Consider the following 16450-nt stretch of genomic DNA (forward strand, 5'->3'; position numbering starts at 1 on the left):
TAATGTATTAGAAATGGTTAAAGTTTAATTATGCACTTACGTGTACAATAAATCGTGATTGTAATTTGTCAGCCTTTTAAAACTTATTTCATCAAGCAAAAATCTCAACGATCCCATCTAATTTATCATAAAATCAGATTAAAGATACATTTATTTCAGGTAATTTCAGGTTTATTTGATAAGCTACTGAATGTACAATGTCAAGCATAAATGTTTCTATCTGATACACTCTACCAGATTTTAGCTTGAAGCTAATTTGCATGTGTTGTCCGGTCACTCCTGTGTGTCAACGAATCAGGAATACCAAAAGAGAGACTTGTTTATCGCCTCTGTCTCTCTGTTGTTTATTAGCTGCATTTACAGGCACATCGAGACACTTCACTTAAAAAAAGAAAGGTTTTCCGAATTAACATTACAGAAAACCTGAATAAGAGTTCCGATAATTTGATTTTCAGACACTGCTCTTGTAATGAACAGTGTCTAAAATATGAAAGAGAAAAGCAGAGAACACTGTGACTGTAAAAGCTTTACAAAAAAACAAAACAAATCAACAACACCAATGAGCTGCGTTCCAAAATGACAAGTAAATCTTCTCTGTAATAATATTTGCCGTTTCACTCTGTTGAGAAAGTTTGTCATTTTTAAAGATCAGAGTTTGTTGCTTTAGTGCAACAGTCTTTTCCTTCTTTTCATATGCACCGTACCCTGCTACATGTTTACTTTAAGGATTATTTATGTGGTTGTCTTGGTTAAAGGACGCTGACAAAAGCACCTACGTACATTTTGGTGTTATTATTAAAGTCAAGAGTCCAGTTCATGGGTCAATATTCAAGATTCCTGATACTTTTTCCAATTGATAATCAATCTGATAAAGCCAATCAGGACATTCTTTGTTTGAACATTTAAAAAACGAAAACCTCCAAAATAAATCATTTTTATTTTGCATGTGTAAGCAACTGTTACTATACTGGAGCATATCTGTCAAGTCTCCCATTTTGGCCGTGAAACTACCGTATTTTATTGCTCTTTCCCGCCATCCTCCCGTATTAGAATTCTCCTGTAAACATCCCGTATTATAATGCAATATTAATTAAAAGATACATAAATAAAAACATTCCTTTGCCTCTCTAAACTGAACGCTATTCTCACAAGATTAGAAAAACAACTAAGAAGAGAAATGGATAGATGTAAGAAGACGTTCTGAAGAAAAAAAACAAAAAAAAACTTGTGTAAATACCTTGGAAAATGGGACAGCGAATTTACCTTGCGAAAGAGGAGCAGGATGGGGCACAGTTATGCATTCTGTAATATTTGTAACTGAAATTTTAGCGTCGCACACGGGAAAAATCCACCAAGCACAAGCACCACAAATACACTCCTTCCAAAAAGTGTTAAATGATGTAAAGTCTGCAACAAATATATACCAGGGAACCACATGAGTGAGCAGGAGAAAATAAAAAAAAATGTAATGAAAATAAAATGTAAATGTTTAACTTAAAGACAAGCAATGTGACATTAACTGTAACATCAATGTATTTAGTAAGTGGTTGACAAGTGGCTATTTTAGATTTATTGTACACCTGTTTTAAAATATAAGGGATACTGGAGTTTGTTTGGGGTGTTGGGAGGTCTCGTAGCGGGCGCCAGAAAATTTCCCATATTTTAAAATCCAAAACTTGACAGGTATGTACTGGAGAGAGAGCGAGAGAGAGAGAGAATGTATGTGTGTGTGTGTGTGCTTTGCGCTGCAGGTGAGTGGGGGGTCTAATGGAAGTGCCAGTTGTTTTTGCAGAAGGCAGATGGATTGGTCTCCCAGTCTCTCTGGTCTCAATCGTTGCTGTCGCCCAGTTTAACAGCCAATTTCCTGCCAGCTCATTTCAAACACACATAAACATGCACACCAATACACATGAAAGGGTTTGCAGCAAAAACAGCATGAGGCAGCCAATCACAGTCGTACAGTCAAACACAGTTTTCTGTTTAGTCAAGCAGAAACCAAAAAAAGGAAAATACAAAATGAATAAAATAAATACATTTAGCCACACTTTAATGCAAACACTTTTGTGTGTAAACAGCACTACAGTTTTTCGTGAGCTTGCTCTCGTTATCTTTCACAGCTGCAGGACATGAGCAGAGAATAGTTTCAAGAACATTGTAAAATGTATCACTAATGCAGTAATCCCATGGGACCCCTTTCAATGTGCGAATATGTATCTCCATATGCTTTCCAAATCCATGCCTTCAGGCCCATATTTCCTTTTTACTCAAGCTTCTTTCGCTCTAAGAATAAACCGATACGCGACAACACCTGTATGATTCACACCTACACTTGCCTCATATTCAGCTGCTCTCACGCCCACACACATTGACACAAAGTGAAATTCAAAAAGCACACGCGCACGCCCGCCCGCCCGCCCGCACGCACGCCCGCCCGCCCGCCCGCCCGCCCGCCCGCCCGCGCGCACGCACGCACGCACGCACGCACGCACGCACGCACGCACGCACGCACGCACGCACGCACGCACGCACGCACGCACGCACGCACGCACGCACGCACGCACGCACGCACGCACGCACGCACGCACGCACGCACGCACGCACGCACGCACACACCACACACACACACACACACACACACACACACACACACACACACACACACACACACACACACACACACACACACACACACACACACACACACACACACACACACACACACACACACACACACACACACACACACACACACACACACACAGCCTTGAAATGCAGGATTTCCTTTTTTAACTCAAGCTCCAGTGCGAAGTGGTTGGCCTTAGCAACATGACCTCTGGCTTTCAATCTTCACATCATGTGCAGCAGAAGATTGCAGGTGCTCTTTTCTGCCCAGTCATTGGTGGTGGTCCTACGACTGTGTACCTTGTGACATTGCTGGCCGGTCAGCGTATTAATGGCATGTCACTGGTGAGGTATAGCTTTTCCCGACACAAATGTCAGCATCCATGCACTAGCCAACACCGGCGTGTAATGATATAGGAACTCATTGGCCTTTGAATCATATTTATCCCTCAGTTGTCTTTGTGGAAAAAACAAAAAACATCCCACTGTGGAGAATGCAGCTTTCAGCTTTTCTAATTAAGTATTTGACAGGGAGTTCATAAATAAAGTGGATGTTTCTGCTAACACTGACTACATTTACACAGCAGGTAACCTGAAGCTGAATTCTTTGACACAAACCAATTAAAACAAAACATCAGCAAACAAGATGTGATTTATATTATACTGCAAAGTGATTTAACTCCCCTCATTAACACACTATTTGACCTAAGAGTTTGAAAGCTAAAATCACATCCTGAAACTTCAATTACACCACTAAAGTTATTTGGTGAAAATCTGCTACAGTAGAACAAACAAGACGACATAGTCATCAACATCCCCCACCATATTTGTTGTAATTATATCTCACAACCTTTTCCTAAATGTCCTAAATCTAACTTAAATGTATACATAAGAAAATATTATCACATAATAATATAAAATCACTAACTATCCTAAACATTTTCTAAGAAAAGCTGTCCCCTTTGAAGAAACCTCAAACAGAGTAAAGAAATACAAGGACAACAACTCAATAAATAATTGCACACTTCTCATTTTCAAACTCCATCAAGATATTGATACCCTGAAGCCATACACTGAATTTGATTATCATATCTTAAACACAGTTTCTGGAAAACCCCTTCCACATTTTTGTGGGGGGATAATAAAACTATAAATTAGGCCTGTAAAAATTATTGAGATTTTTTTTGGAAAAATACACTACACAGTAATCCATTAACCATGGTGTTGGATGAAATACTGGAGGGCTGGATGAGCAGTGGTCAAACGTCCAGTCAAAGTAACAACAAATTTACAAGGGTGGTCTCTAAATGGCAGCTATAGTAGCCTGGAATCCATCTTAATCTCCTTATATTATTCAATGTTTAATACAGGCGATTAGTCTGGAAGCGCTCACAAGGCATTTGCGTTCTGGGGGTGGGACAAACGGGCTGAGTAACCAATCACACAATGAGTGGACCTGACAACAATAGCACGATAAGCCGAGATATTTTTCCCTAAACGGAGCTGGCAGTGGAAAATGGCATCTAGAACGGTACAGACCTATGGTTTTAGAGCAAAACACAGCTCCGAGCGGCTTCTCTGTGGCGGGTGCCATGTTTGTTTTAACATTGTTTGGCGCTGGAGATATGACTTTATTTCCGTACGGGTTTGATTGGCTCTGTCTTTTTCGAGCCGAAGAAGTGAGCAGAAATGGCTTCATGACCACACCCACTTTCTAACAAAAAGTAAGTGAGTGGGTGTGGCTCATTGCCAGGCTATATAAAGGCCAGTTTAAATACTGCACCACATGTAGTGTTGACCTACGACAGCATGTGCAGGCAAGGTAAAAAAAAAAAGAATAAAAAAGAGCAATAGTTTGTGTCAAACAGATTTAAATGTTTATCGTTTAAATCTATTCTGCAGTTCTCTAATATTGGAAATGGAGCTTTCTAGACCTATAAGTTAGATTCATAATAATGTGCACTTCATAATAATGGACTATTTTGTTTTTGTTGGGTGGGTTTGTTTCTAAAAAAAAAAGGACTTTTTTTGTAATAACAGACTGGCTTTTAACAAAGCCTAACCCTCTGTATCTGCATGGCTCACATTCTACATTGTTCAGTTTTTTTTTTTGTAAACAAATATAATCACATTTTATCTTAATACATATTTTAATTAGACTCTTTCAGAATAAATACAATTGCTGTATAATAACTTGATGATTCAGTGTGTTTACAAATTCACAAGATGCAGTAAATGGCAATGAATGAGGGTCAGCTTTGCAATTAAATTAATTACTTACAATTAGTTACGTTTTCTTTAATCAATTTACACCTCTACTCTAAACCTCTTCAAACTTTAAACTTCTTGACCCAAACTATGCAAATTCAGCTTTTCTTGCTTAAAACATTTAAAACTGTTATGTCAGTAACTGCTAAAAGTTCAAGCCATATGTTCCTTTAAAGCTTTCTATACCTCACTGTTGTACACTCTGGAATGGTTTCCAGTGAGAGGTGGTGCAGCGTTGACAAAGTGGCACATGTTAGCAATGCACCGGTGGCACTGAGGTGAGTTATAGCATCGCAGTATGCAGTGACATGGCAGCATTTTAAAGCAGCGCAAGAAACAGTTTAAACAGTAACACACTCATGGCCTCTCCTTCTCAAACACTACATGTCAGTACCTTCTGTGCGGATGGTAAAGGGGGAGTCCCCGATTCTCTTCATTGAGAACTGCCCCCCAAGAGAGGTCATTAGAAAGCACAGGCTGAAGAAGCCGATCCCCACCACAAAGATCCTGCAACACAGAGCGAGGAGAGAAGAAACAGATTAAAGGCGAGTAAATAAAGGAAGACAAATGCATTGGGGAGAACAAGTAAATAGCTGGCTTGTTGTGAGTTGTTAAAATAAATAAAGATAAGGAGAAAAATAGATAAGAGGGAGAAATTTGATGACAAAGAGGAGTGTGCAAAACGCTGACACAGGAAATGATCATGACTAATAAAGGCTAATAAAATGATGTTACACTTTCAGACGGAAGGACTCCAGGAACGCAGTGATTATTGAAAGAAAGCATTAACAAAAGGCCAAATGATGCCAACAATATGTTGAGAACAGTCAGAAGAAGATAGTGGTGGTCAGAATTAAGGGTGTTCCGATAAAACTTTTCCACTTCTTTTTTTTTTTTTTTTTCTTGTCTGCACATGCTGTCAAAGGTCAACACCACAGGAAGTGCAATCATAATGAGACAGCAATGCATATTTTGTTATTGCAATAAAATACATTGATTTATTTTATTGCTTAATTGTGACCATCACCAGCCCTCCCTAAGGAAGGGTAAGAAATGTTTTATTATAGGGAGGATATAAAAAGGGAGAGCAGTGTTACACCTAAGTGGAGGGGGAGGGGGAAGGGGAGGGGAAAGGGAGCAGGGAGGAGAGGCTCAAGGCAGGAAATAGAAAAGGTGGGAAAGAATAGACTGTTCTTCGTATACCAGCATATGTGCAAAAAAAAAAAAACGCTACTGCAAGCCCAGGAACTGCCCTGGGCCCGCAGATGCAGCCAGGCCAGCAGAAAGAGCGGAGGCCAGGAAGCCCCAGGCAACCCCGCCGCGGCCGAGCAACCCCCCAGATGCCCCCAAGATCCCAGGCCGAGAGGCAGCCACCGCCCCCCACACACACATCCGAGGAAGCCCCAAGCAGCCGAGCACCCAGCGCATCCCCCCACCGACCCCAACCCCCAACCCCAAGCCCCACCCGCAGGGGAGGGGCACCCACACGCCCCACCAGGCCGGCACCGCCCGGAGAGACGGGCACACGGCACCGCGGGCCCCAGAGACGCACCGAGCAGCACAACCGGAGACCCCCCGCGGCACCCCCCCGAACCGCGGCGGCCATACGGAGCACGGCGGGACCCCCCCCCAGGCGGAGCCAGGCGCCAGCCACATCCCCCAGCAGTCCAGGAGGCGACCCCCGCCTCCAGCCGGCCCAGAGCGGCCCGCCCTGCCAAAGCAGGCGGCGACCGTGCAGGAGAGGCCAGCTCCCACACCAGGGCCAGCACAGGCCCGCACAACACCACGACATAGCACCCATGCTCCCCCAGCCAGGCACCGCAACCCCACATCAATGTTGCCAGCAGAGCCCCCCCACCAACGGAGACCACCCCAATCACCCCCGCGCCGACATAAGACACCCCAACGCCAGCACAGCCCGGAGGACAGCAGGCCCCAGCCAACAGCCCCACCCCGCCCAAGGCGGCGCGGCACCTCGCCGAGCCGCAGCCCGTCCCCGGGCAGATGGTGGGAGGGCGCACTCCAGACGCCGAACCCAGAGACCCACCCCCGGGGCACCCACGCCCAGACACGGCACCCACGAGGCCCGGTGCCCCCAGCCAGCAGACCAACCACCCCGACGCGGATCTGCCAGGACAGGAGCCACCGGCCGCGCCCCCACACACACCCACCTAGCACGGCCCAGGGGAGGCCCCAGCGTGGGCAAGGCCCCACAACTCACCCTTCCCTACCCCCGAAGCTACACAAGCCGGCCCCTGCGGTCCCCCAAGTGAGCCCCCGAGGAGGAGGGGGAGGGGGCGGCCCGGCCCACCGCGCCAGCGGCACGCTCAGCGACGGCGCGCCCCAGTGAACCAGGCCAAGGCGCCCAGACCGGCCGGCGGAGCAACCCACCGCACCACCCCGCCACCCAACAACCCAGGACACAAGTGCCGCCCCCAAGAGCAGCCGCCCCCAGCACCACCCCCATCCTGGACCCCCCCGTCCCGAAGCCATGAACCCCACCACCCCAGGCCCCCAGACGAGCCAACTTAAGAAACCAGTATTGCAGCGTTTAGTACTGGCCGATATTGAATCGATGCAATATCAGCAAGAAGCTACATACTTTTATGACTTGCTTTGTAGTCTGGAGCACTTCAAAGTTCTTAATCAAGTGATGATACTCAAAAAGTGAACAAAATTCAGCAATAGCAGTTGTGAGAAAAACTGAGCCATTTATTATTAAAGCTGCTCTACGGAGTTTCTGAGAAACGTCTCGACGTCCCACCCTCAACAGCCTAACTTCCTCCCCCTGCCTCTCCCAATCTACCAGAAGCCACGCCTCTACTTTTCTGCACACGCATCGCGGAACATAACAAGATCGCATTGATATCGGTCTATGGGTCAGGTAAGAGGCAAAATCACATTTACCCTTTTGCTGTTGTGACGCACGGCCTTGTTTCTGTGCACAATTCCGCATTCACTTTGATTGACAGTCTCAAACACAGGAAGTCGAAGCCTATTGGCTGGGTGGACTCGGCGATTGTTTCCATTTGTATAGAGGTATATAGGACGAAGGAGGGACTGTATTTGAATGACCACCGGCAGTAGACCATAGTAAAATACTAGTTAGGTATTTTTTCGTATTTTGCAGAGATTTCTCAGGAACTCCGGATATCAGCTTTAACCAATGGGTTACATAGATTTTACATAATTATCTATAATGTTTTTGTTTTTTTTAAACATTGAAAACCCTGAAAAATAATCTCAATGAATCCAACAAAAACAATATAATCTGATACTAATGTTTTTGCTGATATTGAACCGATACTCAATATCAATATTGGATCGGGACACCCTTAGTCAGGATTAGGCCGACATCAATTAACTGAAAAGCAAGTATTTGTGTCATGAAAAACCTTTAGTTAGCATTTAAGAAGGAGAGGTGATCATATTGTGCTGAAACATACAGTTGTAGATCAAATTTCTGTAATTTCAGGCAGTGGACAAACGTCGAGTCAGCAATCATGACTAACAAATAAAATCTAACTTCTACAGAAAGCTGCTGCTCCACTGCTCACCGTCTAAAGGGGAAGAATTATTGACAAATTGAAAAAAACAAAAAACATTGCAGTGCCGGGAGGGACTAACATTAAAAAACTAAGTACATTATTTAATACTATAAGAAAAAGGTAGCGGCTCATGTACAGGGTTCCTACAGCTATAGTCAAATTAAATTCAAGAATTTGTAAGACTTTTTATTGCCATTTGAGATTAAATTTAAGACCAACTTCACAGTAAACACAATTGGTGGGGGAAAAATTACAATTACATATGGTTAGGGTAATTTTTTCTAGTGTCTAGTGCATAAATGCAACTGGCGGCCCCCAAAGTAAATACGAAAAAATACACAACAGTGAAATACACAAAAAAAACTGTCTAAAATACTCAAAATCACTCCAATAACACAAGATGACCACAATAATTGCGAGAAATCTATAAAACAACAAAAATCGAAAAAATTAAAACCATTAAGAAAAGCCATAAACAACAATCTTTGTTGGACAGGCAATTTTTGTGAAATTTACATTTTCCCATGTTGTTTATACATTAAAAAAAATTCAAATTAGGGCTGGGTATATCACAGTATTTGACGGTATTTTTTTTTCATGCATAATCAGGTGTTCACAGCATTTTCTACAGGTTGAGAGAAGAATTACTGCAGTAGATTGACTTAGGTTGCTCTATTTTACTGTCATGATGAGTGAATATTGTAGAATAATTCCACACTAGTAGTAATACAAGTTTGCAGCAGCAGCCTAATGGCTCTTTCCCGCATTAGCTTAGCTTTAGCATTGGCTTAATTTTTAGCTTTAAATGCTGCATACTCAGTGGTGTGGTGGTTTCTTATGGTGAGTTTTGTTTGCAGTTCCACCAGGACTTATTTCCGCATTACAGGAATTACAAATTGCGATCCTTTGCTCTCTTTTTTGTGCATTACTGCCGACATGCTAAGCTAACCGTGCCTCCATCTCCGTTGTTGTTCTCCTGTAGCAGAGGCATGCACACGCAGGCACATGTTCACATGCAGCTTCACAGCTTTTAACTGTGTCTTTCTTATCCATTTACACGTATTATTTACACCGCTACTAACACCAGAGTGCTACTGTTTACCTTCCTATTTAGAAGTGCAACGCTGAAAAGGATCTGGTCTGAAACGAAAGTTGTGTAATCAAAAACACCGCTACGGCGGTATATTAAAAATCAATATCATAACGAAAATTCAAAACGGTATACCGTCCAGCCCTAATACAAATGTTGCCATTTACTTTGAAATGTGAGATTAATTACAATCATAAAATTGTAATGATTATGTGTTAAAATTCAAGACTTTTGAAATACTGACTTAAGACATTTTAATGACAATTAAAGCCTTATTTTTAGATTCATGAATTTAATGCCTTTTAAGACTTTTTAAGCAACCCTGATGTAACATGAATCCACCACATGAACAATACAAATAATTGAATCCGAAACATAAGGAAATCAGTTGTTCCAATGACAGACACATTTCCAACTTACTAGAATTAAATTTGAGGTCAGTCCTGTTGAGGTAACCTTTTAAGCCTTCAACACCGTTACAAAGGGTCAGAAAATGTTTTCTCAGCTTAAGGTATGATTGAATAATTCATAACCATTGCTTTCTCCTTTCAAAAGAAAATGAGGCGTGGGCTGCTTGAATAGCCAAAAGGAAAGCTGACGGCACCTCCTGACGTGGTAAGCAGGTCCTGTCATGCACACTTTAGAAACTGAACTTAACAACACCAATAGATCTATAAAGAATTAGCTGAGAGAAAGAAAAGCTCCTCTATGTAATTGATTCTGATTGACCCAAAGAAGTCAAAACAATGTTACATAATCTGTTAAGTATGGAGCGCTGCGGTTTGGCGAGCCCTCATAGTGACTTTATATTTCAGGATCAAGCTAATGCTTCTTGTCCTGAGCCGTGAAACACTGCCTTTCCTTCACAGAACGGGGCAGATTCTCCGGTTATTGTCATTGTTATCCTCTCATCATCATCAAGACTTATGAGTCTAATGGTTCATACTAAACAAGGTAACTGCTGTCCTATCACCTCGAGAAGAGCAACAGTAAGAGGGACATTACCATTAATGTGATCATTTGTCAACGTATGAGCCCCAATCACACCCAATTATTCACAGCAAAGGACGTTATGAAAATGCAACCGGTAAATTATGAGAATTAAACATCATCATTTTTGTTGATAGTAGCTTCATTTATTTTGTTAGCCAAATTATTTAACACCTCATCACCATCAGTGTCACTCCCAGGGTTACAGCGTTTGAACAAGGTTTCACACACCTTCATCTGATCAGATTGTTATCATGGAGCTCAGCAGCAGAAATCTTAATAACAAGCGTCTACTTTAAAATAACATAAAATTATAAAAAAAATATGTCATAGATATACATCATCTCGGGAAATATTCTAATAAAAGATTAATTTACATGGAATGAGTTCATGTCTTTTAACTGAGTTATTATAGACCCCCTTAATGGCCCACATCATGAGTGACGTGGCTGTAGACAAAAACCCAAAACAGCGCTGGCTAAAGCATAGATATATATAAACACTAGATGGCACAAGCAGGATTCGCCACCGTAGCGCAACGGCGGCCATCTTAACCTTAGACAACTGACGTTCCGACATTCTGACATGCTCTACGGTAGCTGTTGGAAGGTGAGTGAGTGGCGGTACTTGGAAATACATTTGTCATGGATGCACTGGCCTTGGGCTGTGGGATAACACTCATACTGGGCTCAACCTTAGACACGTTGTTCCCAAATACCTGTTTTATGGAATTTCCACTCACCTCTTCCTCTGTTCACAGCCACCACCATTATTCCTAAACCACACACTGGTCACCAAACTGGCTTGACAACACAACAATAAACACAATATACACAACCACAATTTCACATCGCATCACTTAAAACTATTCCTCACCCATTCCATATCCTATCTTGTATCCCTCTTCCCTGCTAACTTCCCCACCCCCCTCCAACCCCTCACCTTGGTGTAACACTGCCCTCTCTTTTTTACATCCTCCCTTTAATAAAGTATTTCTTACCCTTCCCTAGGGAGGGCTGGTGACGGTCACAATTATGCAATGAAATAAATAAATTTATTTAATTGCAATAATAAAATATGCATTGCTGTCAAAAGATTGCACTTCTTGTAGTGTTAACCTTCGAAAGCATGTGCAGACAAGGTAAAAAAAAAAAGAAAAAAAAAATAAAAAAAAAAAAAAAAAAAAAAAAAAAAAAAAAAAAAAAAAAAAAAAAAAGGAAGGTGAGTGATTAGCTTAAACAAAAATACCCTTAACTCGATGAAATATTGACAGATTTACAAACAATTTGCCTCATTACAAATCATATTATTTGTAGGTATGACATAGGACGCTTGTACATGTTGAAATTGCCGCTTGTCGTTTGAAATTTGGTTGCAAAATGAGCAAGTTAGTGTTATTTAAATAGTACATGCACCATTGGCATCGATGTAATGAGCGGGGCCAGCTGTCTGAGGTAAGATGGCCGCCACGTTGCCCCGCCCAACAAAATAGGTCAATGTTTACAAACAATCAATGGGTCTATACTACCATCAACTGTTCAGGAGGCCAAAGAAAGAAGACTGCAACCAAAAACTCTTGACCTGATTTGTGTCCTAATTAATTCAGTTAATAAATATTTGCTTTTTATTTTCTTTTACAATATCTTGTATTTCCTTAGTATAAATTGTATAAATCTGTGAATGGGTTTGGTCCAGAATACATCAGTGAGATGTTCGTCAGGTATGAACAGCACAGGACTCTTAGATCTATGGACACAGGTCAGATAGTAGAGCCCAGAGCTCACAGCTTAGTTGTTATGCTGCAAAGAAATGGAACAAACTGCAGCAGAGCTGATCTAATGGGAAGATTTTTAAATCCAAGTTAAAGGTGCTCTTTTTCTCTACTGCGTATGATTGAGAGGAGATTTTTAATCATGTTATTGTAGATTTCATGTTTTTACTGCTGATTTTAAATTATCTTATTGATTTTTAAGCTGTTGAATGTTTTCTTTTTGATTATGTAAACTAAGCACATTGAATTGCCTTGTGTATGAAATGTGCTATACTAATACATTTGCCTTGCCTTGGCACATTGATAGACACCGTGGCACAGGTTTGAAGGAATAGAAAGGGTTACAGATGGGATAGAGTAGAAGATTGGCTCATTTTACAGATAACCAAGGCATTTTTAATCCATCTTATCTACTTCTTTCACTTATCGTGATATTAATATTTGTGTGTGTGTGCCAAATGAAGCGGTTTTTGAGCAAGATGATGTTTGCTCCTTTGCTGGGAGAGTAAAGGAGGAGGAAGAGTGAATTGGGTGTGCAGAGATTGGCCTGATGTTGTCCTTGGAGGAAAAATTGTTTCCTCACTTATCATTTGGTGCCATTTCTCTAAAGTGGCATTAGGTAAGTGATATGTGAGGATTAGACCTTGGTCCTGCTTGACGACTCTTTAATTAACAGGCTTTAAGTAAATGCTCTGCTCTCTCTAATTGGATCAGAGGGAGAGATGTGCTCTCAGTTTGCTGGATTCCTCACACTGATGGATTCATAAGATTTTTCCCTCGATGGTTTTAAAGAATGAGCAGATGTGGAGGAGCTGGGTTACAGTTTATGACGTTTCTAAGACACTTACAGACATCCGCAAATCTAATGATTTGTTTTCTCTAGTAAACATGCACAAACAAACCTGTCACATGACACAACGGGTACATGTTTTTGCTTAAACTAATTCAAAGATGGAATACGTAAAAGACTGGAGACAGACTTAAACCTACTGCTGCTGGTACACAAAATGGATAGAAATCACATGTGCTACGATTTTAGCCATAAGTGCACAATAATATGTAATATGCAATCAATGTCTCAGATAAGGTTATGAGTAATAATTAGTCTAACTGAAAGTATTTGATCAGTTGATTTCTCAACTGTCTTAGTGGCAAATTTGTAACATAGATTTTTTTCTGGGCACAGAGTACGGTAGGTAAGATTTTTTAATATTAGCAAGATTAAAGTTAAATAACGGTTGGATTTTTATTACAAATAATAAGCACTTTACATAAAATGTTATCTATTTATACAGCACTGGTGGAGGTAAGCTATCGCTGTAGCCAGAATTGCCAATAATTGTCCTGCGTGTCTGTGCACAACAACCCAAATCAATTAATGCATTCACATTTGCCCGAGGTAATGTTGGTTAAGTGCCTTGCCTAAGGACACAATGGCGCTGCCTGTGAGGGATAGACCAATATGGATTCTTTAGGGCCGATGCCGATAATAATTTCTCTTCCATCAGCCTTAGACGATGACGTATACCCACTGCCGATTTTTTTCAGCCGATGTTACTTTTGCTTCCTCAATTTATATCATAAAAATTACACAATGATAACAAATGGTACGAGTCTCAATTTAAAAAAAAAAAAGGAACATTTATTGAAATTAACAAAGGTGAGGTAGAACGACAAGTAAAAAATATTTCACAAATATTAAAAACCGGTGATGTAGAACTAGAACAAAAAATATTTTTGCTCTCTGTAAATAATGCGGATCCGCAAACTCAGCAGCCCGCGTCGGCCGATGCCAATACACGTAAAAAAAACGCATCGGCCGATGTATCGGTCTATCACTTGATGTAACGTCTCAATAATAACAGGGTTTAATAGAAATACTTAGCCTATGTTTCTTAACCCTTCAAATGCTAAGGTTTGTTGGCGACTTTCTAGTCTCTAGTTCTTCAGCATATATATATATATTAAATCTAATTTACAGATTACATTTAACGTTTGCTGTAATATGGTTTCAAATTTTGTTTTACGACAGCTATGTTATACTAATATTTGTATTCAGCCTCAGCTTGATTTTATATCAGGAAAAAAAATGTGCTGACAAAAAAAAAAAAAACAGTCAAAAAATGACCATTGCTTTGTTGATTAAAATCATCCATCCATCCATCCATCCATTTTCTGACCCGTTTGCTTCTTTTCACCATCGTGAAGTGAATAAAATCAGATTTTCACAATTGAAATGATTTAACTCCTATACCATCTTGTTTCCTTCCCCTGATTGTTTGAAAACCCTCCACTGTTAGACACATTATTGTTCATTATTCCGTCTGAGAGACTTCAGCTGGATATTTAGATACTGTACCTGTTTACTCCAACACACCTGATTCTAATGAGTAATCAGCCAGCTGTGTTCAATGTCTGGTAATGAGCTGCTCTTTACAATCAGGTGTGTTGAAGGAGGACATTTAAAAACCACCAGGGCAGTGACTTTCCACCACCAAGAGTGAGGATGAAGAATGAAGATGCTAATAATAAAATAAATGGTTGCACTAGTTTAACATTTAAAAGTTAAAGAGGTGTCATGTTATTTATTTATTTATTATTCAATAAGTAAATGTACAGTGTGTGCCACACAGTGACTCTAAACAGGATGAGTGTGTATTGATGGGCAAAAGGTTAATAGTAGTAGCCAGTGGAGATCATCAGGATCTTCTACGAGTGGAAGTCTGTTTTATTGCTTTCTCCTCAGGAAAAGGAAAAATAAATAATTAGTGTAATGACCCAGTCATTTATTGAATAAAGCAGTGTTGGCTCAGTGCAGTGAGCAGTATACCCACTCTCAGCACAATCCCTTTATGTTCTCAAACAAAGCAGTTATAACTTACAATGGATCCATCCACGTAGAAATAAACTAAGTCAGGCTATTTACAGCAGATCTTGGTGGATTTACAGCTGTGTCGTTTTATATGATCTAAATCTCATTTATCTCTCTGACACCGGGAAACATCTGGCGTGTCTATGAGGCAACTTTCACAATAAAACATTCAGTCAACCACAACTATACTTAGTATTTGGTTAGGATTAAAGCAGTATAGAAATAATATGTCTCACCTGAACGGTTTGAACGTCACTAGACATCTTCTGACCATTATTTTACCGTCGGTGCAGCCAGTGATCATTTCCCAAATGACATCGCTTTTATCCCCCCGGACTTCAACTTCAGGTGCCGTAACATCTTTAGCAGTGTCTCATCCAGATGTGCACAGCTGCAGCCAACTCGGTCACTTCAGATTTGACGCAGCACTCTTTTTTCTTCTTCTTTTTTTAGGTGCATGTGCCCTCATCCAGGGGAAATAGGTGAAAGTTTCATCCAGTCTCTTTATCCGTGTGTCGAAAACTGAATGAGAGCGATTCTCCGTCAGCGCGTAAAAAAACCCCGCGTGGACCCGCAGCCGGTCAGGTGGAGCCCAGGAGTCATATCCGATAATAAAACATCAACCAGCGAGTGTGTGTCTGTGTGGTTGGACACGGGCTCCTTCTCTGCGGATGGTTTCAGCAGGACATCCAGCTTCATACACCCTTTGTCTTCCCAGTGAAGCCAGCGGTGGTGACTGTGACCGGGCAGCCAACAGTGAGCTTTACGCATGTACCCGTGAGGAGCTGTGGGCGCTTATAAGACCCACAGCATCCGCTTTGTCCTTTCAAAATAAACACGCTGCCGTGTCAAACAAAAGCACAGACTAGACCGGGGGTCTGCAACCTGCGGCTCTGGAGCCTCATGTGGCTCTTTGACTCTTTTGCAATGGCTCCCGATAGCTTTCAAAACTATTGAAATGAAAAATTATTTTCTTACAGAGGTTATAATTGATTAATGATTTTGACACCAAATAAAATCACGATATAATGATTTGTCAACCTAAAAAATAAATCACACCTTCCTACATCACCTCCTGAAACATCTACAGACCATTAACTTTCTCTGCACCTTAAATTTTAAATCCCAGGTAAAATAACTAAATCAACTAAACGACTATTCTGGATGTAAATATACATTTTAATTGTGTGGGGACAGATTAATTTAACTGCCAACAGCTTAATATGCATGCTTGATATGTGGCAAGAAATGTGTTATTTTTTGTAGCCCTTCAAATACATTGTCTAAAA

At 41.1% G+C, this 16450-nt stretch overlaps 1 protein-coding gene across 4 annotated transcripts in view; it reads right to left on the bottom strand.

Moving 5' to 3' along the window:
- LOC114467149 (alpha-1,6-mannosylglycoprotein 6-beta-N-acetylglucosaminyltransferase B-like) overlaps positions 1 to 15938 on the bottom strand; it is a 114773-nt gene extending 98835 nt beyond the window's left edge. For all 4 annotated transcript variants that reach the window (XM_028453242.1, XM_028453249.1, XM_028453233.1 and 1 more), the window contains exons 1-2: positions 15398 to 15938; positions 5285 to 5397 (exon numbers count right to left, since the gene is read on the bottom strand). In XM_028453242.1, the coding sequence (XP_028309043.1) occupies positions 5285 to 5397; positions 15398 to 15465 (181 nt within the window). In that variant the 5' untranslated portion in view covers positions 15466 to 15938. The remainder of the gene's footprint in view (positions 1 to 5284; positions 5398 to 15397) is intronic.
- Between the last annotated feature and the right edge of the window lie 512 nt (positions 15939 to 16450).

The sequence above is a fragment of the Gouania willdenowi genome, chromosome 1, assembly GCF_900634775.1.
Source record: "Gouania willdenowi chromosome 1, fGouWil2.1, whole genome shotgun sequence".
NCBI lineage: Eukaryota > Metazoa > Chordata > Actinopteri > Blenniiformes > Gobiesocidae > Gouania > Gouania willdenowi.